The 27719-nt window shown below is 42.6% G+C and overlaps 1 protein-coding gene across 1 annotated transcript in view; it reads right to left on the bottom strand.

Moving 5' to 3' along the window:
• The window catches only part of LOC124256594 (death domain-containing protein 1-like), a 58949-nt gene that overhangs the window by 14394 nt on the left and 16836 nt on the right, over nt 1-27719 (bottom strand). Inside the window, exons 2-4 of the mRNA XM_046690572.1 lie at nt 24421-25125; nt 7957-8134; nt 7526-7729 (exon numbers count right to left, since the gene is read on the bottom strand). Of these exons, the coding sequence (XP_046546528.1) occupies nt 7526-7729; nt 7957-8134; nt 24421-25084 (1046 nt within the window). The 5' untranslated portion in view covers nt 25085-25125. The remainder of the gene's footprint in view (nt 1-7525; nt 7730-7956; nt 8135-24420; nt 25126-27719) is intronic.

Below are 27719 nucleotides of genomic sequence, written 5' to 3'. Positions count from 1 at the left end.
TTAAGAGAATGTTTTGTTTCTTAGTTCAGAATCACATCATTCTGAGGTCAAGTTTATCACTCGCTGTGAGATGACAACGTTTGTTTGTTTGTTTATTTATCTAGAGGCCCAACCAGGATTATCCCAGCTACATGCTGGCGGTCCGTAAATAATCGAGTTTCTACCAGCGACCAGTTGATCAACAGCATGAGCATCGTTCTACACAACTAGCATAATCATGTGTCAACAATGTCACCGAGCCTGATCCACAGGCCCTCGTGTCCTTGCGAGGATTAAAGATTAACAGACATATTTTTTTTAGATGAACCCCGACTCGCAATGCTTCCCAGTACAATACATAGTACTGTGAAGCATTTCGAGTCGTGGATCATCTCATTTTGTTTAAAAATGTTCTTTAAATATATAATCCTCGCAAAGACACGAGGGGCTGTGGCCTAACCACTAGATCCCGGTAGTCGCCTCTTACGACAAGCATGAGTTACTGAAGACCAATTCTAACCTTCACGGGTACAGAATACATATATGAGCGCGATCTCTAAATTGCAAACCACCTGATAACGCCGTGGTTGATATGAAGGTACGCTGCTGTGTAAATGTTATTAGCAACTGGCCGAGTAGTGGCATGTAATGTCTATCTTGCGAACGAGACCAACAGTTGACAAACATTAACCGTGCTCAATCATAACAACAGAATACCGTTATACATGTATGTGGCAGTGTATGATATAGTGACAATTTATTGCCACCGTTCTCTGATCTTATTCAAAGCCGTGTGTTTTAATTGCGAAATACATATCACCTACTGAAAACAGATATTTCCCTAAATCACCGACTGACTCGGGGATAAAAACTGTTCAAGGAGTTTCAACCGTATCCTTTCGTCATTTGATTTACCCTAAATATTTGCAGTAGTTCTTGTAGGTTTGTTTATTCATTTGTTTGTTGAGGCAATGTATTCCCCCTCGCAATACTATGTGTGTCGGTATCACAGTACATGCTATTACGTTGTCCTTAAACTCGTCAATACATATCATTATTACACACTTCTGTCTAGGCCTACCGGGTACCCATTAACTGCTGGGGGACCAAATGCACATTATTAACAGTCGCAGGGGAGCCTCGCACGAACAAGTAGTACTTGTATATTATTTGCTTTATAACTATGGCTGACAGTTCTTCTACATATGTTCTCACTTAAAATATCGCACTTTTAAGTGGGCAAATGATATTCTAAAAAGGACATTATGCACCTGCTGTTTATCAACACATGGTAACTACAGGGTACAAGTGCCCCGAATGTAAATACAACTATAAGCTTTGTATGGTGCTTGCACTGACGACATACATGTTTATTATGCCCTATCAACCTCGATATACAGCGGCTTGTGTTACAAATACAGGTGTTCTTCGTTGGAAACGAGAGAAATATTGAGCAATTAAAATATCCTTCACCCCCTTTCGCCGGCACGTGCCCTCCCCATAATACTCCCACAGTAACGGCAGGTGTTGCGTTGTTGTGGGGTCAGTGTACCCGCGGGAGGATCTAAGCGACGTGATTTACGTCACGTCTCTCTGTATTGAGTCGAGACGTGTACAACGACAGCACTGTTCTCTCAGGCGGATTAGCATGCAGGAAGCATTAAATGTGAAATTGATAGATTGAAGTGAAGTCTGATTGTGCCAGGTCGGGGTGAATACGCATGTGCGGCTGTGATAATTACATTTTAACTTCTAACACGCTGATCGGGTGAAATGGGTAGCATGCTATTAGTTGTGTGGGGTTACGTCCCTTGCACGCACCAGGAACCTGTGATCATGGATTCAAATTCCTGTTCAACGGGATGGTGTGTCTAGGTTTATCTACACCATGCCTGAGATTGCTGGATTCACAAAGGTTTAGAATATACGACCTCATCGCCCACTAATCTCTATTCACCTCCAGTACCCCTCCAATAGAGATTATACGAGTTGCCGACTTATTTAACAATGGTTAGGATGCCATTAATATTACAGCACGTCAGTTTGGTGAGTGAGTGAGTGAGGGATTGATGGAGGGAGGGAGGAACGAGGGAGGGAGGGAGGGAGGAGGGAGGGAGGGAGTGAGCAATTGGGATATGTGTCATCCAAGTCAGTGAGCCTGACCACCCTATCCCGTCCCTGATGAAGACCACCTCTAACCAGGATCTTCACGGGTAGTTTGTTTTCAAACAAAGCGGGCAAACCAAACACCGAAGGACAGTAAACAACCACTTCAGATGTGTATACTGTAAGGCCAGTCTGTGATATAGGGCAATGGCTGTTTTGGGTAGATAATGACTTCTATAGTATTTGTCAGAACACACATGGCTTTGTACAACATCAGAGAAACGAGGCAGTAAATGACGCTGTTTCTACACACTGACACATATAACGGTATTCTATTGTTATTTACGAGCACGGTCAATGTTTGTCAACCTTGGGTCCCGTTCGGCAAATGGGACATTACATACCAACCCATGTTATCAATAGTCGCTATGTGGTTCAGTACATTCACATAGCAGCTTATATTGTGTTGGTGAGAAAAGTTGTGTTAATGACATTAAGCTCCCCGCGCATGCTCAGTGACATGTCTTGTGTTGAATGGACGTGACAAATCACTGTATGTGAAATACACACTGATCTTAAACAGCTTAAACCAGAACGTCCTTGACCTTACCTAGAGTTCCGTTTATATTTGTACACAGTGTACATTGTTGAATGAAACTATTGGGAACATGTTTGATGCAATCACGAAGAACAATTATACTACCGGAAGCGGGCTTGGTTCTCTGTGTATCTATGAACCTGCACACCACCCGATCCACATATACTGATATGCTAAAGAAAGTATACAGCCATGTTTGATGGTGGCTGGGTATGGAATGATTATTCGTTTGAGTCGTGTTTGAAGCTGTCACCTCGTTCTGTATTATAACTGGAGATGTCACGGTTTTCAGGTTAGTAACGCCAGACAACGTTTGTAATACATATGCACATGTCTACCAGCATGTTACATAGTACAGCTACATACTACTCACTAGAGAGGTAATGATAAAGTGTTACAACTACAGCGCTACAGAGCTACATGGCTACATTACAGTCCTACCCACTAGAGAAGTAGTGATAAAGTGTAACAACTACAGTGCTACGGAGCTACATGGCTACATTACAGTCCTACCAACTAGAGAGGTAATGATAAAGTGTTACAACTACAGTGCTACGGAGCTACAAGGCTACATTACAGTCCTACCAACTAGAGAGGTAATGATACAGTGTTACAACTACAGTGCTACGGAGCTACATGGCTACATTACAGTCCTACCAACTAGAGAGGTACTGTTACCGTGTTACAACTACAGTGCTACGGACCTACAAGGCTACATTACAGTTCTACCAACTAGAGAGGTAATGATAAAGTGTTACAACTACAGTGCTACGGAGCTACATGGCTACATTACAGTACTACCCACAAGAGAGGCAATGATACAGTGTTACAACTACAGTGCTACAGAGCTACATTACAGTACTACCCACTAGAGAGGTAATGTTAGAGTGTTACAACTACAGTGCTTCAGAGCTACATGGCTACATTACAGTCCTACCCACTAGTGAGGTAATGTTACCGTGCTACAACTACAGTGCTACGAAGCTACATGGCTACATTACAGTCCTACCCACTAGTGAGGTAATATTTCCGTGCTACAACTACAGTGCTACAGAGCTACATGGCTACATTACAGTACTACCCACTAGTGAGGTAATGTTACCGTGCTACAACTACAGTGCTACGGAGCTACATGGCTACATTACAGTCCTACCCACTAGTGAGGTAATGTTACCGTGCTACAACTACAGTGCTACAGAGCTACATGGCTACATTACAGTACTACCCACTATTGAGGTAATGTTACCGTGCTATAACTACAGTGCTACGGAGCTACATGGCTACAATACAGTCCTACCAACTAGAATGGTAATGATAAAGTGTTACAACTACAGTGCTACGGAGCTACAAGGCTACATTACAGTCCTACCAACTAGAGAGGTAATGATAAAGTGTTACAACTACAGTGCTACGGAGCTACAAGGCTACAATACAGTCCTACCAACTAGAATGGTAATGATAAAGTGTTACAACTACAGTGCTACGGAGCTACAAGGCTACATTACAGTCCTACCAACTAGAGAGGTAATGATAAAGTGTTACAACTACAGTGCTACGGAGCTACAAGGCTACATTACAGTCCTACCAACTAGAGAGGTAATGATACAGTGTTACAACTACAGTGCTACGGAGCTACATGGCTACATTACAGTCCTACCAACTAGAGAGGTACGGAGCTACAAGGCTACAATACAGTCCTACCAACTAGAATGGTAATGATAAAGTGTTACAACTACAGTGCTACGGAGCTACAAGGCTACAATACAGTCCTACCAACTAGAATGGTAATGATAAAGTGTTACAACTACAGTGCTACGGAGCTACAAGGCTACATTACAGTCCTACAAACTAGAGAGGTAATGATAAAGTGTTACAACTACAGTGCTACGGAGCTACAAGGCTACATTACAGTCCTACCAACTAGAGAGGTAATGATACAGTGTTACAACTACAGTGCTACGGAGCTACATGGCTACATTACAGTCCTACCAACTAGAGAGGTAATGATAAAGTGTTACAACTACAGTGCTATGGAGCTACATGGCTACATTACAGTACTACCCACTAGAGAGGCAATGATACAGTGTTACAACTACAGCGCTACAGAGCTACATTACAGTACTACCCACTAGAGAGGTAATGTTAGAGTGTTACAACTACAGTGCTACAGAGCTACATGGCTACATTACAGTCCTACCCACTAGTGAGGTAATGTTACCGTGCTACAACTACAGTGCTACGAAGCTACATGGCTACATTACAGTCCTACCCACTAGTGAGGTAATGTTACCGTGCTACAACTACAGTGCTACAGAGCTACATGGCTACATTACAGTCCTACCCACTAGTGAGGTAATGTTACCGTGCTACAACTACAGTGCTACAGAGCTACATGGCTACATTACAGTACTACCCACTAGTGAGGTAATGTTACCGTGCTACAACTACAGTGCTATGGAGCTACAAGGCTACATTACAGTCGTACCAACTAGAGAGGTAATGATAAAGTGTTACAACTACAGTGCTACGGAGCTACAAGGCTACATTACAGTCCTACCAACTAGAGAGGTAATGATACAGTGTTACAACTACAGTGCTACGGAGCTACATGGCTACATTACAGTCCTACCAACTAGAGAGGTACGGAGCTACAAGGCTACAATACAGTCCTACCAACTAGAATGGTAATGATAAAGTGTTACAACTACAGTGCTACGGAGCTACAAGACTACAATACAGTCCTACCAACTAGAATGGTAATGATAAAGTGTTACAACTACAGTGCTACGGAGCTACAAGGCTACATTACAGTCCTACCAACTAGAGAGGTAATGATAAAGTGTTACAACTACAGTGCTACGGAGCTACAAGGCTACATTACAGTCCTACCAACTAGAGAGGTAATGATACAGTGTTACAACTACAGTGCTACGGAGCTACATGGCTACATTACAGTCCTACCAACTAGAGAGGTAATGATAAAGTGTTACAACTACAGTGCTACGGAGCTACATGGCTACATTACAGTACTACCCACTAGAGAGGCAATGATACAGTGTTACAACTACAGTGCTACAGAGCTACATGGCTACATTACAGTCCTACCCACTAGTGAGGTAATGTTACCGTGCTACAACTACAGTGCTACAGAGCTACATGGCTACATTACAGTCCTACCCACTAGTGAGGTAATGTTACCGTGCTACAACTACAGTGCTACGAAGCTACATGGCTACATTACAGTCCTACCCACTAGTGAGGTAATGTTACCGTGCTACAACTACAGTGCTACAGAGCTACATGGCTACATTACAGTCCTACCCACTAGTGAGGTAATGTTACCGTGCTACAACTACAGTGCTACAGAGCTACATGGCTACATTACAGTACTACCCACTAGTGAGGTAATGTTACCGTGCTACAACTACAGTGCTACGGAGCTACAAGGCTACAATACAGTCCTACCAACTAGAATGGTAATGATAAAGTGTTACAACTACAGTGCTACAGAGCTACAAGGCTACATTACAGTACTACCCACTAGAGAGGTACGGAGCTACAAGGCTACAATACAGTCCTACCAACTAGAATGGTAATGATAAAGTGTTACAACTACAGTGCTACGGAGCTACAAGGCTACAATACAGTCCTACCAACTAGAATGGTAATGATAAAGTGTTACAACTACAGTGCTACGGAGCTACAAGGCTACATTACAGTCCTACCAACTAGAGAGGTAATGATACAGTGTTACAACTACAGTGCTACGGAGCTACAAGGCTACATTACAGTCCTACCAACTAGAGAGGTAATGATACAGTGTTACAACTACAGTGCTACGGAGCTACATGGCTACATTACAGTCCTACCAACTAGAGAGGTAATGATAAAGTGTTACAACTACAGTGCTACGGAGCTACATGGCTACATTACAGTACTACCCACTAGAGAGGCAATGATACAGTGTTACAACTACAGTGCTACAGAGCTACATGGCTACATTACAGTCCTACCCACTAGTGAGGTAATGTTACCGTGCTACAACTACAGTGCTACGAAGCTACATGGCTACATTACAGTCCTACCCACTAGTGAGGTAATGTTACCGTGCTACAACTACAGTGCTACAGAGCTACATGGCTACATTACAGTACTACCCACTAGTGAGGTAATGTTACCGTGCTACAACTACAGTGCTACGGAGCTACAAGGCTACAATACAGTCCTACCAACTAGAATGGTAATGATAAAGTGTTACAACTACAGTGCTACAGAGCTACATGGCTACATTACAGTACTACCCACTAGAATGGTAATGATAAAGTGTTACAACTACAGTGCTACGGAGCTACATGGCTACAATACAGTCCTACCAACTAGAATGGTAATGATAAAGTGTTACAACTACAGTGCTACGGAGCTACAAGGCTACAATACAGTCCTACCAACTAGAATGGCAATGATAAAGTGTTACAACTACAGTGCTACGGAGCTACAAGGCTACAATACAGTCCTACCAACTAGAATGGTAATGATAAAGTGTTACAACTACAGTGTTACAGAGCTACATGGCTACATTACAGTACTACCCACTAGTGAGCTACATGCTACAGCGGTACAAATACAGTGCTACAGGGCTAGAAATACAACACTACCCGCCAGTGAGGGACCTTGCTTCAGCAACACAGCAACAACGTACAGAGCTACGAGTACAGTGCTGCCCACTGGTTAAGTACATGCTACCATGCTTCAGCCACAGAGCTCCATAGCTACAACCCCAGAGCTACACATATCTGGCTACAGTGCTACAGATACAGTGTTGTATACACGAGGACCACTCACTCATTCACTGGCCACTTCTCCCAGGGGTTCTTCTCCAGGTTACTAGCTTCTCGCCTCCTCCACTCAGCCTCCTTCGCCCGCTTCTCCTCCTCAGCTCGTCTTTCCTCTTCCTCGCGCTTCCTATCTTCCTCCTCCTTCCTCCGTTCTTCCTCTGCCTTCTTCTCGGCTTCCATCTTTGCACGCAACTCTATTTCTTCTTGCAATCTGGATGATGCAAAATATGTATACACTTTGTTTACGACAATATCAACACAGTAACCGCTGTGTGAATGAATTACACAGTGACCAGGCGTTTATCGGGTGGAACCAACTCTCTCTTGTTTTGCACAAATACAGGTAGATGTGAATTAGAGCTGAGGAGAAGCTGAGTTTGCCGAGTATTCAAACAGTTAAGAGAGCTAAGAGATTTTGTCACTCACTCACTCACTCACCTTTTGGCCTCCTCCCTGGCCCTATCGGCAGCTATCCCAGCCTTCACTGCGGTACTCTCGGTGTCGGCGGAAAGACGCACGGCTTCTGCTACCTCCGCGTTGGCCTTGGCAACGGCAGCGTTAAGTGACGTGAGTTTGTGTGTCAGTTCCTTCTCTTCGACCGTCTGCAGCTCTTCATCTATACGGAATAGACAGTAAACGTAAAACACAGGATAATAAGTGTACTTGAAAGATCAAACATTAAATATTTACCTAACACAGTGCTATAAAGAAATCCGTGAAGAGAAAACGGTTAAGGTTTAGCTGACACAACGATACTGAGCATTTTGTGGAGAATATACCGAAAACGTCTACCTCATCAAGCCGACACAATGCTATCAAGCATTCAGTGAATGGTAGAAACGTCAAGGAGACACACGACATCAAGCCTACAGTGGAGTGCACAGTCTAAAGTAATATCTAGTAAATGTTATCAAGCATTCCGTGAGTGACGGACAGTAAACGACAGCAGACCAACAAATTAGGTTTTCCGTGGAGAATCATGGGAATCTACACACTGTATCCGATAGATAAAAGGGGACACCAGTTGCAACCAACCATTAGCCCACCAGCGACAAGGTAGACAACTGCTTATTTTTCAAACCCCAAACAAACAGAGCTTTGTGTCACAGGACCTCGCTCTGAGACAACTGAGTGACGTGGAAGACCTAGGCTCCCAGTGCTTATCGTCCAATTCTTACATACTGATGAAGCTACAGAGATACACAGAGATACGGGATACAGACCACAGCATCAGCTTCCGCGTCGTCAGGGACGGACGTAGACACACAAACGTTGTTTACACATGTCAGCTGGACACCTGACTTTACAAGTCATCAGTTACCAACACGACCCCATGTCAGATGTTGCCTACCAAACACTGGCAGGCTTTAATGCAGGTTCCTACTCCTGCATATTTAACTGAGAAACCACCTGGTCACGTAATATCGGGGAAAGTCATTATTAAACCCACAACGCACATTATCTATAATTAAATCGTTCTAGCCTTGGGGATACTTTCTATCACGTTAACTTAAAGGGAGGTGTTGACAATGGTAACTGTTGGGAAGTTGAACTACAACTGACACGCAATTAACATATCTCATGCTGGTCCAAGCTAATGTCAAGTTTACCACAAACTTGACGTTAATATGTTCGTATTAATGTCAAGCTGAGCACGAGTATAAAGTAAAATAGCTCATATCAAGTTAAACACAAGCTTAACGTCAACTATTTCGTCTTAATGTCAAGCCTACCACAAGGGTAATTTTAACTAGTGCATATCAATGTCAACTTCAGTACAAGCTCATCGGTAACTAGAACGCATTAATGTCACGTTGAGCACAAACTTAACGTTAACGAGTTAATGTCAACATGTTTAAAACGCAACGTTTACTAATTCAAATGCTACTAATTCATCCATAAGAATAATAAAATATGAACTCTGGGAATGATAGATGGAGCATACATCTAAGACAGCAGACAGCACACGTTCCCAACGTTCCCTGTAGTTCGACTCCAAGTTGGGGGTATGAGGACAGGATGACGTAACTTACATCGACCGTTGGAGTCTCTGTCACACAATAGTCACGTGTCATCTCTACCGCTAGATCTCAATACTCTTCGTTGTATGACTCACACTAACCACATGCCTTTCAAAGGCACCAAAGACCACATACAAGGTAAACAAACTTGCAGGAATCTGTTTTAAGCTACTGACTCCAAATGGGACTTTCATTAAAATCATCACGTGTCGTTGATGGTTGTGTTTAGAAAGCTAAACGTTAAATTCATTTTCATAATCTTATTATATTTGTTTAATGATTTTTGCCACGAGTATCCAGTTCAGGTAAGTAAAATGTTGACTATTCTTGGAAGCTTCAAATGTCAAACGTTGGGAACTATACCTACGTACATAACAAAGTACACACCTGGTGTTTTGGCAATAAAATCATAAATATTTTGCTAACAATTTTGTAATTTAGTACAATATCTGTGGTGTTTTGGAAAACTTGCACAATGTTTGTGACAAGGCAGAATCAAAACACTTTTTACATATTAATGCTGTTATAAAGAAAATATTTTACCAAAGATTCAGGTGTGTACTCTCTTTGTGTGTTCATATGTGTGCGGCAGACCCAATTGTTGTGCATGCTGTGGGATATTGTTTGCAAACACATGGTCAGGATTAGAATGGTTTATTAGACCATGGCTTTACTAGAGATTGTTTCTTATTATGGAAAGGGTATGTAACCTCATTGACTAAAATTGTGTGATATCTCAGGCGATTACACCAGAAATAGCTGTCTGGGGATAAAAATAAGAATTACTGCATGGTGTAATTCTCATTTGTAAGGTTAGAGTATCTGGAACTGAGGTATGTGGGTCACCTCAAGGAGCGCACGTGTGTGCAAAGGTGTGGGATTGTGAGTGTGTGTGTGTCTGTGAGCAAACGGGCGGGATGGGAATGTGTGCGTGAGTGCGTGAGTGAGTGCGTGAATGCGTTTGTGGTCTGTGCGTGTGTGTGTGTGTGTGTGTGCGCGCTTGTGAGTGTATGTGTGTTTTGGGACGGGGTGGGAAGCGTGGCCTCACAGAGTGAGGGCGATCGCGACTACCTCCCCAAGGTACAATGTACACCTGCTGATGGATTGCTGCAGTAGCTGCACCGATGGGCCGCAGATCGATACGGGTTATTGATTTATGCAGATTAAAACTATACAGCGTTTGACTGAGTAATGTCAATTTAACTATGATTGATGGCATTTTTCTATCTGATCATAACCGATCAAATCTGAATTTTCTGAATAAATGATTTTATTATTAATATAGTGAATACCTGGTGTTGGTTTATGATCATGAAAATAAACATATCGTCATAAACTACTGAAGCAGCCACTATGATTATATAATCATTGCAGGACCTAGGAGAGATTGTGAATGTGGTTTTAGATAGAAGCGACAAAACCACTTACAGCATCCGTAAGAAAACGATACGATTTCGATTAAATTGTACAATTGTGACTATTGACTGAAGCATACTTATTCAAAAGAGAATGGATTGGGTACAAGTTATTCCAACTTAGTGACTATATCATGTGACTGTATCATGAGTTATGTATTTGCAGTAGTAGTACATCTCTACGATGATTTTTGTAGCAAATCGAGTCTGTACCAGACAATCCCGTGATGGTCACTATGCGATGACAGAGCATGTTTTTGTTTTGATGAATCACTATGAAAGAGTGTTGATACTAACTGGTCGGTCCGTTCAATAATCGCTATCCCACAATAGGTTCGGATCTGATTCTTCACACGCGGGAAACGGTTTCGAGTTTCAAATTGGAAGTTTACCTCTCAGCCTGAGTGGTGATGTCTCTGTATCAACTAACAACCGATATGGAGACTGGTTATGGTGAGACCATGGGGGCAAAAGAAATATCAGATTGATGCTGGTATCGTTTCTTACGATAAATCACAATTTCTGATACAATGTTGTTATGTAAGTATCCATCACACATATTCACATCACGTTCAATTCAAGAAACGTAATCATAAATATAAATGTAAATGATAAACTATAGTCAAAGGGTAAGTGCTCGATCAAGAAACACACTTACAATGGCAGCGGTTGAAGGTTTGGCGTTAAACAGGTACTTTAACAAACAACCCACCTTAAAGCCTGAACATCCTTGTCACAGGTATATCCTGGATAACCACTGGGTGGCCAGTGGCAACTGTTCTACATTGGTCAGTTCTGGACCAAACGGGCACCTGTTTAGACTGGTCGGTTACCGATGTACAACGCTACACTCGACAGATACAAACAGTTCACTTCCAAGCGTTTCTCTCCTGTCATTTACATCTGCAGCAGTTATCTCCCTTCGTCATGCATCCACTCGCTGTCATATCGGGACAATCACGATATATTTTCTCGGTAGAATATTGACATTGTAATTTAAATTGTTTGCAAATGTCAACCTTGATTTCGTATTAAGAAATCTAGGTCATCTGATAAATGATTAAACGTTTGAAATAAAAACGAGTTCAAAGAACGCATCAAGGATTTGAGATAAAGACATATCTTTTGAGACGAGACATGTCTGTGTAGAACGTCTATTGAGAAATGTGTACATGCTCTAAGGTATTTATTTCTTTTTAAGATTAACGAATCAAATACCTAAACCTAAACAGGATTTACAGATATTCTTTTTATAAAACTACTTTTCTAGTTAAGTACTGAAACCACAGCGCGAATCAATGATCACTTAAAGGGTGTTCAGTTTAACATTTGTAATTAATGTCACGTGTACAAGATGAAATTGTCTCTGGACATTATACCCAACACAGTTTTTCGCCAGCAAAGTGGAGGTAGAAAGTGGACTTGAGTGGTCAATACTCACCTGAATCTTTAAATATGTGGATATATGTACATTGTAGTGTTTGCAATAGGAACTTATTACAACTGCCTCTGGTATACCTCATCAGCATCTCAACCACTAACCCAATCCCACAACCCACAACCCACAACCCACAACCCACAACCCTACCCGGGTACATCATGGTGTAAGCACTATTACCTTCGTAAATAATCACGGGGAAATATTAAGGCCGGCGATAGACGGGATATAATTCAACTCCAGTAATCTGATAAGACTGGGTCATAAATCTCATATCTACTCGCTAAATGGGATTCCTGTGGTAAACAATTCATCTGACTCTCATCGTGGTATACAACGCTCCAAAATCAACACGCACCTGCGTCCTTCAGCTCCGTTTGTGTCCTGCGTTTTATCTCAAACACACATCCTGTTACAGTATTTCTACAACTGATGACAATATAGATGCGAACATTGGTCTAATAGAACTGGATACAGTTTCTTTGGGAATTCAAGCACACACACTCGCGCCCTCGCGCACACATTCATAAATAAACTTCGTGTCATCCACGACTCGAACTATCCGAGACTAGCAAATAACCAGATACCAAACTTTTACTTCGAGACATTCATACGTTCGACAAAACGGTGTTCGGGAATCTGATGGTCTGTGAGTGACTAGAGTGAGTGAGGCTGCATCACCAATAGTCCAGTTTGTCAGATCGATACTTATGGAAGAAAGAAGTGATGTAGATGTCAGACATATTCCACTCTTGGGAAAGCCATTACACCGATTGTAGTACAGACATACCAAGATTCCAACCAATGATAAGACAAATGAGTCACCAACGCCTGCACTCGACCTCGACTGTGCACAGGGTAATTGACGTGAATTGAATGCAGCAAATGTCATGTGCACAACCTTCTTATATCTATATTGTGTGTAATAATCATTCGATTGCTGTAATCGTGATGTGATTTATAGAAGTGCACTGGGAGATAGCAGTTTCCAGTTTGTTAGTTTACTGAAAAAGATGTACTCCATGCTGTCCCTACCATTCCGACAGCTAGGAACCGAAGCCAGTAGTGTGTCAGGTCCATTACTACGAGAAGAGACACGCCTTGTATATTGTCGGGTGTTGTAGCCGTGTATTGTCCGTTGTTGTACATACAAGCATTTGTGCGGGTTTTGTCTGCACAACAAACAGTAAACTTCGCTACCATCACAGCCAATTCAAACGGTTAACGTTGTGTACAATACCGCTATACATAACGGTACATGCAGAAGCCTACACAATGAATTGTCACAATAGCCTTTCTACCCAAGCCCTTTCTGATACCACACAGGGAAATGTAAGGGGTGTTCAATGGCTTGGTTTCTTTAATGTTTCTCTAATTGAGCACAGTACAATACGGCACAGGACTTTATTTACGTGAGCCGGTCTACGTGGGCTTTTACCAAAATAGGTCAGGGTACGCCGAGCGCAGGATTAGGGGAAATCACACGGAATATTTGGTCTGGGTCGCCACAACAATCACGCAATGGCAAGGCCAGCGAGTGTAATTTAATGGAAAATTCATTTATTAAAGTATTTACGATTAAATGCTACAGGGGAACACACTAAAGCCCAATGAAGATGGGAGTTGGTAGAGCTACAGGGCTATGTTCACATTAAACTTTGTTTTTAAATGTCAAAGAGACATATTGTATGGTAAGCTCTACACACCCTCTATTTATATGAAACATTAAGGGGTTGGTGGGTTTGAAATCACAGTGACATGGCTGGCTGGCTTATTGAGTCTTTACGCTGTAAAGAAAGATATAGTACGCCATATTTAAGTACTTATAATATACTCAACGTCATTTTATAGGTCATACAGAGAATAGGTCGCATACCTCACTTCCATGAGTCTATATTTCTGGATTTGACAAAAATTAAACATGCAGTTGTCATGAATATATGCAAAGGATGAAAAAAATACAAAGCTCAAACTTTAAACTCGCGCACCCATGGGCAAGAATGTTTTGGAGGTTGTAAATGAATGAACGTATGTTTATAAGTATCATGACACTACACTTAATTCGGCGAATTTAGAGCGAAAAACATTTGGCCCATGGGTGAGAATATTTACTTTTTTAAAACAATTGATGTTTTGAAATTGTAGAGGCTGAGCCACTGGTTTAGTTTAGGTGTGTGTTTTCGTTAGCTTCTCGTGTCACCGTTATTCATGAACTTTTCAATTTTCTTAAACACATAAAGTAAGAGTGGAATAAACGACATACTATTCAACAGTTAGTCAAATTGTCAAAATACTTTAGCCAAATGACGTTAATTGGAACATTCATGTGTGAAAACCTGTACACTATTGTTTCCCTTCAATAATGAGGCTGGGTATATATTGCCGGTCCCATGACTTGTGTAATATCACCTGATCGGGGCAATCAGTTCAGTCAGTGTGCAGCTTATCTTACTGAAGGAGTTGTGTGACTTCACAGGTACAAGATGTTGATCTAACCGACACACACAGCATCTGTGGGGGTTTGCTAAACTTCCGCCTCACCTTGCTGCAGCCGACATCACAGAGCCACACCTGGCACAGAGAACATCGATTGTCTGGGGCCGATATATGATTAATTCATTATGGAAGCAATTGCCCTGTGAAAAGTGTCTAGCACCTTATCCCGGGGATCGACTTGGAGGTAATAGGGGCGTGGCACGCATTGCCTCTGTATCTGGTAACCATGGAAACGCACGAAGAGTACGCACACACTCACTCATATAGTAATCATTTAGTGTATAAGACAGTGAGTAAGGTTGTACGCCGCTTTTAGCAATATTTCAGAAAGAGAGCATCAGTAATCGAGTCTCGAACACTTTAACCACTAGGCTACCCCACTGGCCCTTGACGAGGTGGGATTGACAAAAGGGATGAGCGTTGGAGGGATGAGTCGAAAGTGTCAGGGAAGGCAGCTGAAGCGTACCCTAGAGACAGGATAATCTTCTTTGAAGGGCACATATTGAGTGAGTTGGGTTTTACGCCGCGTATTGCAATATTCCTGCAATATTACGACGAGGGACACAAGAGTGAGTGAGTTTAGTTTAACGCCGCCTTGAGCAATATTCCAGCAATATCACGGCGGGGGACACCAGACACATTGTACCCATGTGGGGAATCGAACCCGGGTCTTCGACGTGACGAGCGAACGCTTTAACCACTAGGCTACCCCACCGCCCGGGACACAAGAGAGGGACTTCACACATGGTACGCATGTGGGGGTTCGAAGCCGTGCCTTCGGCGTGACGAGTTAACGCTTTAACCACATGGTTACCTCAGGTGGGGATGGAAAAAGAGGATGAGGGTTAAGAGGACTGATTGAGAGATGTGGGGGGAAGGCAACTGCAGTGTATCTTGCACACAGGATCAAGTTCTGTGAAAAGCCATTTACAAGTGGTACAGGTAAGGTTAGTTTGAACTTTTCACTACGAGGAGCAGGACGTTTTAATTTAGCAGTATATATCACCAACTACTGAATGAACCTACACCCATCCCTTTAGGTATAACGAGTGGAGATCTGAAGGTGGTTGGTGAGAGGGGTATGGCTGAGGCTAGGCGAGGATACCTTGTGGTAGTGGTGGGGACAATTACATTATGTAATGGGAGAGAGGACATAGGAAAATTAGAAAAGCAAGATAAATATCCCCAATCCTGGATGGACCGTGGAGTCTCATTTCTTAAGAATATTACGCTCAAGGCAAAGGCGACTGGATAACTAAATGCATCTCCCCATGCATTAATGTTGATTAGCTTTCCTGATGTCATAGGATTCTATCTGTCTAAGAATCACAGTGAGTATTTCTTATGGCTACATGATTTCACACCATCTCATATATGTCCACTTTCATTTCATTAACAGATTAGTATGATGATCAGATAAACATTTGAGGCACCGCTGCACTTCGGTTGGTGGTCAGAGACAAAGTTTGTAATACCACTGACAATGCCGGTTGTTGGACGCAGGAGAACCCGGAAGTTCTTCATCCTGATCTTAATCGAATATGCCCTACTTCCGGCATATCGAGAAGGCCCGACCTTTCATATCAAAGAGTATTGACGGCGACAAGGCAACGGGTCGATACCACCTTTACAAATCTCAGCCATATAAACAGCTAGCTGAACTGAACTGTTATTTCTTATGTATTAAAATCAGGGTATTCAGCCAAACAAGGTGTCTTCCGGGTGTAGTGGGATGTGTGTAGCACTCGATTGTCACACATCGATCGATCTGATGTACTGATTGAAGTGAAGGTAAAATATCGAGATGTCAGAGAGCAGTGGACAGGGATCAAGAGCAGTTCGCACCGTGAGCGAAAAGATAACCTCTGGTAACACCTCAGTTGCCATACATTAATTACCATTACGGATTGGGTTTGGTTTGGTTGTTGTTAAACGCCGCACTCAGCAATATTCCAGCTATATGGCGGCGGTCTGTAAATAATCGAGTCTCGACCAGACAATCCAGTGACCAACAGCTATTCAGACTAAATCACGAAGAAGCGTTTACTAATGACTCCAGAAAATAAAGTATCGGTAATACCAGGTGCTAGCAAAATGATGATGACCAAAGGCTCACTGGTGCCACGGGTCACATATGAATACACGCGAAGTCAGGTCAATTCTGAGATGAAAGTGAAGTTGGTTGGTTGGTTAGTTTATTGTTTAACGCCGGACTCAGCAATATTCCAGCGACATGGCGGCGGGATGTAAATATTCGAGACTGGACTAGACAATCCAGTGATCAACAGTATGAGCATGTATCTTCGCTATTGGGATACGATGACGTGTCAACCAAGTCAGCGAGCCTGACCACCCGATCCTGTTAGTTACGACATGACATGGGTTGTTGAAGACCGATAACCCGGGTCTTCACGGGTCAGGTATAAATACACCGACATTCAAGTGAGAAACATGATGTCGTCAAGATGTCTGACACAATCTCCTCTTACCGCGGGATAAGACCAGGGCCCACTTGCACAGAACGATCTTAGCGCTACAATTATTGTAAGTCCTTAAGATCGCGATCTTAGGCTTCGGTTACAATCGCCATCTACTTGCACAAAGCAATTGTAGGCTAAGATTATTGTAAGTTACAATCGAAACTTACAATTGGTCCGGACCAATTGTAAGGAGTTAAGATCATTTTAGTCATTTTAGAAATGGCATTCAAATTAGTGTCTGTTTCACGCAAATAATCAGCTTTACGTTTGGAGATTGCATTTATATTGCATGAAACTGTGGTTCGCCTCGACATTTCAACAACACGGAGAATGCACAACTGATTTAACGTCGGATACATTGTTATTTACTGTAGTGAAACACATAACTATCGAGTCGATATCACATAGTACTATTCCCACCCGATTCAATGTTGGAATAAGTGTAAAACAACATACCTTCTTGATAATCAAGGAAAGGATAATAGCGAATGGTTTCCGCATGCGATTAACATGACCTTTTCATTAACTCAAGAGCAGATAATTTTACTTTATACGCAAGATGGGAGTGGTTTCCCTTGGCATACGCCGTTGCCGTACAGTCTCTCATGCCCAATTGCAGAGCTCAACATACTGATATCTCTTTTCGGTCATGGAGTGATTTTGTCTTAGTTTATCATTAAAGTAATCTACAATTAGATACAAGTTAACGTGAAAAATCAAGTTTCTTTCTCATCCATAAATCTAAATTTGATTATGCAATTTAAATATATACAAGTAGTCATCAAATAGGGATATACACATGATGGGGTATTAAAAATTTCTGTTTCAAAAGAATTTCACTTTAAGAAAAATATTAATCAACGCAATAGGGTTAAATAATTAATATACTGTGAATACGTATTTAATAACTACTGAAATATTATTTAATGCACGTATTTCCCTGCCAAGCATTCTTTACAACACGTCTGTAGCCATTGTTTTATTGTATTTTATTCTAGGTTATATTTAGGATTTTACCCTCCCCCCAACAGCTGCGTATTAAACAACGTATCATTGACAACCATTGGCAAATCATACATTTAGGTGTTATATCATAAGGAAATAAGTTCCATAATTAAGTCACTAAATCTAGATCCAAATTTATTCATGTAATTTTTCGTATTTCAGTATTTTCATAAAACATAGGTAGGTATTTCTGTGGTTGCAATATCACATTCTCAGTTCATAAATCAAGACAGTTAGAATGCAGAAAAATATATGCTAGCGTCCACGTAATCGGATCCTTCTAAGATTTCTGGGACTTTTTCATGAAAATTCTGCAAGGTGCGATTGAGGGAGGTATGTATTGTGTGTTGGGACCAGTATCACTTTTTATTTGCGCAGCATGCTATGCGCACTTTGAGACAACTGTAGACGGGAGTCGAGTTTAAGAAATTCGTACCTCCACCGTTGAAGAGTTCGATCTTAACTAAGATCACGATCTTAAATACACGCCGTCTTACAATCGCTCTAAGATCGGCTTTGTGCAAGTGGATTAGGGCAAATGCATGGTGATTGTAAAGTTGATTGTAGGGACCTAAGATTGATTGTAACAAAGATTGCGCTGTGCAATTGGGCCCAGCCCATCTTTTCATGAAGACCCAGTATGACATATTTGACAGTGATTCATGACGCATGCTCAAGATATAATTGGAATCATTCAGTGTGTTTAGATGCACATCGAGTTTATATATTAGTTTGTGTTTATACCTGTTTAGGTATTCACTGGGCGTGGGTGTGTATATCGAGCAGGGGGTATCTATGCTACACGTTAATGGTCTTATCATTGTTTAATTATTCAGGGCATTGTTCTACGTCTTTCTGACTAATGAAAGAGGTAGAATGGCCCACCTCTTGGCTTGATCAAGATAGTGTAAGGAATTCCACGTGTTGAACTTAGACATTATCTGTACGTAATTAGGGAGGTCATTAACCCGTCGGTTGATACGGCCATCAGATCTGGGACAGACGTCAACTGAAGCTGATTGCGATCTGTCAAGTATCTTATCCTGATACTAGCAATACAGAGTCAATAGCAACCACTGTATATGTTGTGAAGGGTATCGGATGGTTATAATGTCTGTCCGTCAGGGAGGTACTTGAAAGGATCGTATCATGCTATACGTTATCATTACTATTGGTCAAGTGCCATTTCCACGAGCAAACTTGGGGTTACTGCTATCGGACGTCAATGCATTACGACTACCGCAAGTCGGTGCGGTACGTCTACCACAAGTCAATGCATTACGAATACCGCAACTCGGTGGGTTACGTCTACCACAAGTCAATGTGTTTACGACTACCGCAAGTCGGTGCGTTCTGTCTACCACAAGTCAATGTGTTTACGACTACCGCAAGTCGGTGTGTTACGTCTACCACAAGTCAATCTCCTTACGACTACCGCAAGTAGTTGCGTGACGTCTACCACAAGTCAGTTTTTTACGACTACCGCTAGTCAATGTGTTTACGACTACCGCAAGTCGGTGCGTTATGTCTACCACAAGTCAATGTGTTTACGACTACCGCAAGTCGGTGTGTTACGTCTACCACATGTCAATGTGTTTACGACTACCGCAAGTCGTTGGGTTACGTCTACCACATGTCAATGTGTTTACGACTACCGCAAGTCGGTGCGTTCTGTCTACCACAAGTCAATGTGTTTACGACAACCGCAAGTCGGTGTGTTACGTCTACCACAAGTCAATCTCCTTACGACTACCGCAAGTAGTTGCGTGACGTCTACCACAAGTCAGTTTTTTACGACTACCGCTAGTCAATGTGTTACGTCTACCACATGTCAATGTGTTTACGACTACCGCAAGTCGGTGTGTTACGTCTACCACAAGTCAATGTCCTTACGATTACCGCAAGTCGTTGCGTGACGTCTACCACAAGTCAGTTTTTTACGACTACCGCAAGTCGGTGGGTTACGTCTACCACAAGTCAATGTGTTTACGACTACCGCAAGTTGGTGTGTTACGTCTACCACAAGTCAATGTCCTTACGACTACCGCAAGTCGTTGCGTGACGTCTACCACAAGTCAGTTTTTTACGACTACCGCAAGTCGGTGGGTTACGTCTACCACAAGTCAATGTGTTACGACTAGAGCAAGCCAGTATGTTCAGGTCGTTGTGTTACGACTGTCACAAGGCACGTATGAGTGAGTGAGGTGGGATTCATGTCTCATTGAACAGTACTTATCAGGGTTATTCCCTGTAAGCTTGAAATCGAAGGAATGCCTGAATCGACACAGATGTCAAGACGTTTACTACTTATAGCACGGGCATGTTGGTAACACACCAATACACATGACCATTTTGCTCACAGAGTATAACGTAATAGGGAGTCAGACTAAATATCACTCCCTTTAACAGCGTTGTCCATGCCAAGTGGCATTCAAACAGCGGTACCCCATGTGATAACGCAATGCCTAGCAACGCCTGACGTCATACAATTATGAAAACCCATATACACATGTATCAGGAATAAAGCCGTGGTTCTTATTTTAATACACATGCAACTCTCTCAGCTGAGACTGTAGAGTGGGTTCTACTCACGGCAACGAGGGCTTATGCTTTGTATTTACATATATTTAATTTCTACTGATCATACTGACCCAGTAATAATCACGTTAGAACGCACCATAACCACTGATTTATGTTCCTGGAATTGTGTACGACCTTCACTGTGTTTGTTTTCCATCAATCTTTTGCAAGAATGAGGACATTTTTGTGTGGATATACTTCTTTATTCTGTATAGGCGACGTTCCGACATAGATTCTAATGTCGTTGTTAAGCATTTGTGTCGAAACGTCGCCAATACAGAATAAAGAAGTTGTATATCCATAACAATTGTCCTCATTCTTCATCTCCTAAACTTCTAGAAGCCAATCAAAGAAGGGATATTTTGCAGTACATTTCCCATGAGGGAGTACGTTTCCCTGTTGATTCTATTGCGGGAAATTTTGTTCCTGCTGACTTGCATACCTTATTGGTATCAGGACCCGTTAATCAGAATGTTAGAAGAAGGATAGATGCATTCCTTGTCCACGCCTTTTGTCAAAGTGGCAGTGTAATATTTTAGTGTTGCAGTCTTATATTATGTCTCTATTATCTAAGACTTGTAGGGGCGGTGGGGTAGCCTCGTGGTTAAAGCGTTGGCTCGTCACGCCGAAGACCCGGGTTCGAATCCCCACATGGGTACAATGAGTGAAGCCCATTTCTGGTGTCCCCCGCCGTGATATTGCTGGAATACTGCTAAAAGCGGCGTAAAACCAAACTCAGTCAGTCAGTAAGACCTGTAACTTCTTGTGGCATTATACTTTGACGACGAGCCAATTATCTCCCAAATCAACGTGTGGTTTGTGGTCTTGCTTGAGATTGACATTCACTAAATACTGGACTCAACTATGAGTGAGTATCTGTGTACGCCGCTTCGAGCAATATAATAATGGCGGGGGCACTAGAAAACGCTTCGCGCTCCATTTAGGGAATAGGACACGGACATTCGGCGTGAAGTGCTAACGCTTTAACCACTGAGCTACGATATTGTCTTCCAAGTGTGGACCTTGATGGAACAATCGGCGGCTTGGATGTTAGTGTTGAATGGCTCTACATGCATTCATTCACTAGACATCGATATTTTCCCTCCTCAACTGCAAATAATTTTTAGTCCGAGGTCAATGAGACAGATGGCGAGGCCAGCACTCGGAAGTTTCCGTCACTGGGCTCCGTACACGGTCACTTGCCAGTCCCGAAGGAGTGCAGCGCACGCTTCTAAGTTAACCTGTTTGACGTGTCGTAATTCAAACTCGCTAAAGAGAAATTAAATCACAAATTACTCTTATCTCTGTTTGTTCGGGTCACGCGGGGCTCTCGGGGTAATGAATTTGTCGAACGCCATGTAGGGAGCTTACCCTGGCGATCGATGGAGTAAATGCCTTTCAATGGCGTTTAATACAACCATTTGTTTAGAGTTTAGTACGGCGTCGGAAAGGGGGTGGGGTGTGATCTATGGCTGTAGGTGTTGACCGAGTAGCTCCCCGTGTTTTCTGTTACTATCTTTGTCTACCCGTGGGAGACAGGTAGATAGTGGGTACTGCCCGGTGACAATACACGCCATTATCTTACTTATTACCTAGCTACAGCGCGTGTTGTGTGTGTAAGGGGGGAGATAGTGATATGAAAGGAAAGGAAACTAGATTGAGAATACTTGGATTGGAAAATTTGCACGTGTTAAGTAACAAAGCTTTGCTTTTTCTCAGACACCCGGTGTCATCATTGTTGGATACGAGTTTACTTACATTGCAAGCGACGCTCTCTTGCAGACATACAGATACACAGACAGACGGACAGACACAAACAGACAGACAAAAAACACAAGCAGACAGAGACACAGACAGACAAAAACACAAGCAGACAGACAGGAAGACACAAACATACAGACAGATACACGGAGAAACGGACAGACAAAAACAGACAGACAGAAACACGAGCAGACAGACAGACACAAACAGACAGAAACACACGTAGACATACAGAGACACAAACAAACATATAGAAACACAAGCAGACATACAGAGACACAAACAGACACAAACACAAGCAGACGTACAGAGACACAAACAGACAGACGAAAACACAAGCAAACATACAGAGACACAAACAGACAGAAACACAAGCAAATATACAGAGACACAGGCAGACAGACAGAAGACAAAGACAGACAGACATAGGTATATTGGATATGGATATAGTATACGTTTCTTCTACAGCGTCATGTCGAGTTGTCGTTGTCGTTGTCGTGTCATGTCACGTTGCCCCGCTAGAGCCTGAACTATTTCATGGTGATTCATAAACACATGCGTATGACTAGGAACAGCACAATGGACGCAGCTTTCATCAGATATTTCCTCTGATTATAAAGTGTTTTGTCACGCATATTTACGAAACATATCAATAGCCGATCGGTTTGCTTGTACTCATTGAATAAAACCCCACCCTGAACACAGCCAACCACAACCATACAGGTGCACCGTGCACTGTTCCTGAAGTATACACGGTGACATGCTGCAGTATATGTACTTCAATAACACTTCAATAACACTCCAGTAACACTCAAGATGGATACTATTAACGTTGTTTGCACACTGCTTCAAAGTACCTCTTACAGTACTTACTTCAACATTAGACTCACATAAGATGACAAAGTACCAGCTTGGCTGACCTAGGAACTGACCTCCCAGAGTCCAAGAGATAGGCAGATTTACATGACTTTGGTTTGAGAGGCCGTTTGCCTCAGTTTATGTCACAGTTTTTAGCAGACAGACAATTCCAGGTTCGTGTTGGATCAACCCTTACCTGGCCTAACAGACAGACAATTTCAGGTTCGTGTTGGATCAACCCTTACCTGACCTAACAGACAGACAATTTCAGGTTCGTGTTGTATCAACCCTTACCTGGCCTAACAGACAGACAATTTCAGGTTCGTGTTGGATCAACCCTTACCTGACCTAACAGACAGACAATTTCAGGTTCGTGTTGGATCAACCCTTACCTGACCTAACAGACAGACAATTTCAGGTTCGTGTTGGATCAACCCTTACCTGACCTAACCGACGGCTGGCACTTGGCGAAAGATGAGACTGATCTGAAATTCTGAGACTTAAGTAGCAATGCCACTGGCATGGCCTCACTGAGGACTGGAGGTAGGCCGAACATGATAATAACAGAGCACAACAGTTCGGCGGAACATGCTACTGACGTATCCAGACAGAGTACTACAGTTGGGCAGAACATAATACTGACGTACCCCGACGGAGTAATACAGTTAAACAGAAGATGATAATGACGTACCTTGTCAAACTAACATGTTAAGAAAATGATAATGACGTACACACTCAGAGAGTACTACAGTTAGGCAGAACATGACTATAACGTACCAGGCAGAGTACTACGGTTAGGCAGAATATAATGCTTGCCATGGCAGAGTGGAAGAGGTGGAAGGACTAACCTGACTTAATCTCGAAGGCCTGCCTGGTGACGCTCATGTGAATGTTTTCCTTCACCGTCCTCATCTTGTCTCTCAGGTCCTCCAGCTGCCGCTGTGAGTCAGACGTGTACGACTTGAACTCCTCGATGCTGGCAGACACCATGGAGACGACGGAGATCAGGTCGTCGACGGGGTAGTCAGCATCCACCTCCTGATACCGGGGCTCGGAAAACATCTCTACGAAGTCCCCGATGCTGCTGTTGAATGACTTGATGTCAAAGTTTTCATTATACCGGTGATGATACGGGGTCGTGCGTCCAGTCTCCTCCTCCACTGTCCGGCTCATACCGGAAGTTGGTGTGTCGTCTGCGCTCCTCGTCGACATGACGTCATCGTCTCTATCATTCTCATCGTTGCGAGCAAGAAGAATTCGTTCCTCTCCGTTCTGAAACACCTGCTCCTCTTGCCTTGAATCACCGTCATTGTCAACGGTGACGTCGTTGTCAGGGGGAACTTCGATCTGAGGGGACTTTGGTTTTAGATTCTGTTGTGTCTCGGGTTTACTTGTCTTGGTAGACTTTGTTCTGGAATCGCTGGGTTTCCGGCGATGGCCGTGATGCGTTGCCTGGACTCGTCCACCCTTCACTGGCTTCTTCCCGTGGTGGTCGTGCTTGTCGCCTGCCATGATGTTGTGATGTGTCACTGCCAGACAGTTACCTCATCTCCCTGAAACACACAGAAAGACATGGACTTCACAAGTTTCTTACAAAATATTTTTAAACAAACAACAACATTTCAGTTCGAATCAAAGTACGGACCGTGAAAGGAGACACGATTTCTCTAAAATACAACCATTAGTGGGAATCAGTTTCCGGGGGTTGGGAATCGCACACGGTTACAGTTGTTACTCTTCATGTGGAAGTGTTTGGTTAGATTCCTTAATTTCTTCGGAAATATATGTAACGCCCATGTCTGTTGTCCCCTGCCGAGACGTTCATCGAACACTGACTTTATACTGTATACTTCCAAAATGTTGAGTACTCCCATTGTAAATATTGTGCAGTAATCTTTAAAAATAGTCAGTTCTATCATACAGCTATCATATTTAAACTTCATTGACATCAGACCCCAAAAATAATTCCTTCTGTTTTCTGATTTAACGTATTGATTCACTTTTGGAATCGAAACATAACGCGAAGATGTCAATTTCGATTTCTGGATATTTCATTACGTCGCCTCTTCATTGCATTGCTCTAACACAACTGTGTCTACAGCCAAGTTCCAGTTGAGATATAGGTTTGCATCTTATGTTAGGTGTTACTCTATCAAGGGGGCAGTGCAAAATAAGTAATACATAAAATACAAACCCTAAAAGTACAGAATGTTGATTTCCGAACCCCTTTCAGACCGCCCCCGTGATCCTGATGAACTAATGCTATAATAGCGGCGTAACACTATATTCACTCACTATTCCAATAACCGCGGCATGTCTCCGAGCGGCCTGTCTGTCCCAACAACATAAGCCCGTCTGTTGACTTATCGACCGGTATTGTCTATTGGCGCAGTTTATCTGTCTGTGAAACCTTTCACCCAGCTTATTACTTTTTTTCTCGATTAGTGTCGCCCTGTGCCGCGCGGAGCGATATAAAGATAGGGTGACGTGTAAAACTGGGATCCCGTGTCCGGGTAACGCTAAACAAACACCAGTCATTAGATCATTACACCCAACAGTATAACACCATGAGGCTCGCCGACCAGCAGGACGGTATGTTGTACACGGTCCATGTTGCGTGTTGAATCAATACTCCCAACACAATTGAAGCAGTTAATTGTAGCGAATATAATGTCATGTTTTATGCCGTGTGCACAGAACGACGACAATGGGCATTTGACTGTCAGGCAGCACCCTGGGAATTACGTAACAAACACTGTGCCCCTGGCTAACTAATCGCTTCAGTGGCCGGCCAATACTTGGTGTTGGGTGACTTGGACATGGAGGTGGCGAGTTACTTAAAGGAGCTCAATAACTACAAGAGAAAACTCCAATACAGCGATTTGTAGATAAGGGTGGATTTGGGACTTTCAGCTCGTGTATATGTGTTGAAGGTTGTTGTTTGTTTTGCAAGTCAGATCGCAAAGGCATTGTGGTGTTGTGTTACCTCAATACATGAGACATCATTAAAACCTTTACGGACAAACAGACACACAGACAGATTATTTATTAGAGTATCACCTCATTGACATAAAATAATACAGCATAAAATACAAAAAAGAATACATGAGCCACTCCATTTGGAGTTATGTGAGACTATCTGTTAAAACCATGTACAATGATAAGATACACTATGACATGAGAAGGAAAAATATGATTATAAGCATATACATACATTCAAGTATAACTGTTGAGCATGCTAGTCAAGGTGTGTTGGTGAGATTCACCTGCCCTAGCCAATCAGGGTCCCAACCTCCTAACCACAACAAACACACACATGCACACATTAATAGCTATACACATATACATGTAGATCGCACACAGACAGCATACAGACGCATAAACATACAGGGACAGACCATACACTGATCCAACATATATACCCCAACCAACACGATCATGCATACAGACAGATCTGTACACACAGACAGACACAATGGACCAATATCCTGATGACACACATATGGAAAACACACGTAAACAGACCCACGCGCAAGTCACACACACACACACACACACACACACATACATACATATGGGTATGTGCACCCCCACCCTCCATAGAGACGCAGATTCATACAATGATCACACGCGCTGACACACACAGACACACAGAAACAGACTCATGCACTGATCACACACACATAGACATACATAGACACAGAGACACGCATAGATACACACATAAATAGACTGACACAGAGATCACACACACAGACACGCGGAAACAGACCCATACACTGATCACACATACACACGGACACACACAGAGACATAGAGAAACATACTCACACAGTGATCACACACAAACGGACACACACAGAGACATGGAAACAGGCTCGTACACTGATCACACACCGAGACACACACAGACACATACAGAAACAGACACACACATTGATCACACACCGAGACACACACAGACACACACAGAAACAGGCTCACGCGGTGATCACACACAAACGGACAAACAGAGATACACACAGAAACAGACCCACACAGTGATCACACACATATACACACAGAAACACTCACACTGACCACACAGAGAGATACACACATAAACAGACTCACACAGTGATCACACACCGATACACACACAGATACA

The sequence above is a fragment of the Haliotis rubra genome, unplaced genomic scaffold (assembly GCF_003918875.1).
Source record: "Haliotis rubra isolate DU_JTF1 unplaced genomic scaffold, ASM391887v1 Scf630, whole genome shotgun sequence".
NCBI lineage: Eukaryota > Metazoa > Mollusca > Gastropoda > Lepetellida > Haliotidae > Haliotis > Haliotis rubra.
Note: the sequence above shows the minus strand (reverse complement) of the source record. Positions and strands in the feature narration are given on the sequence as shown.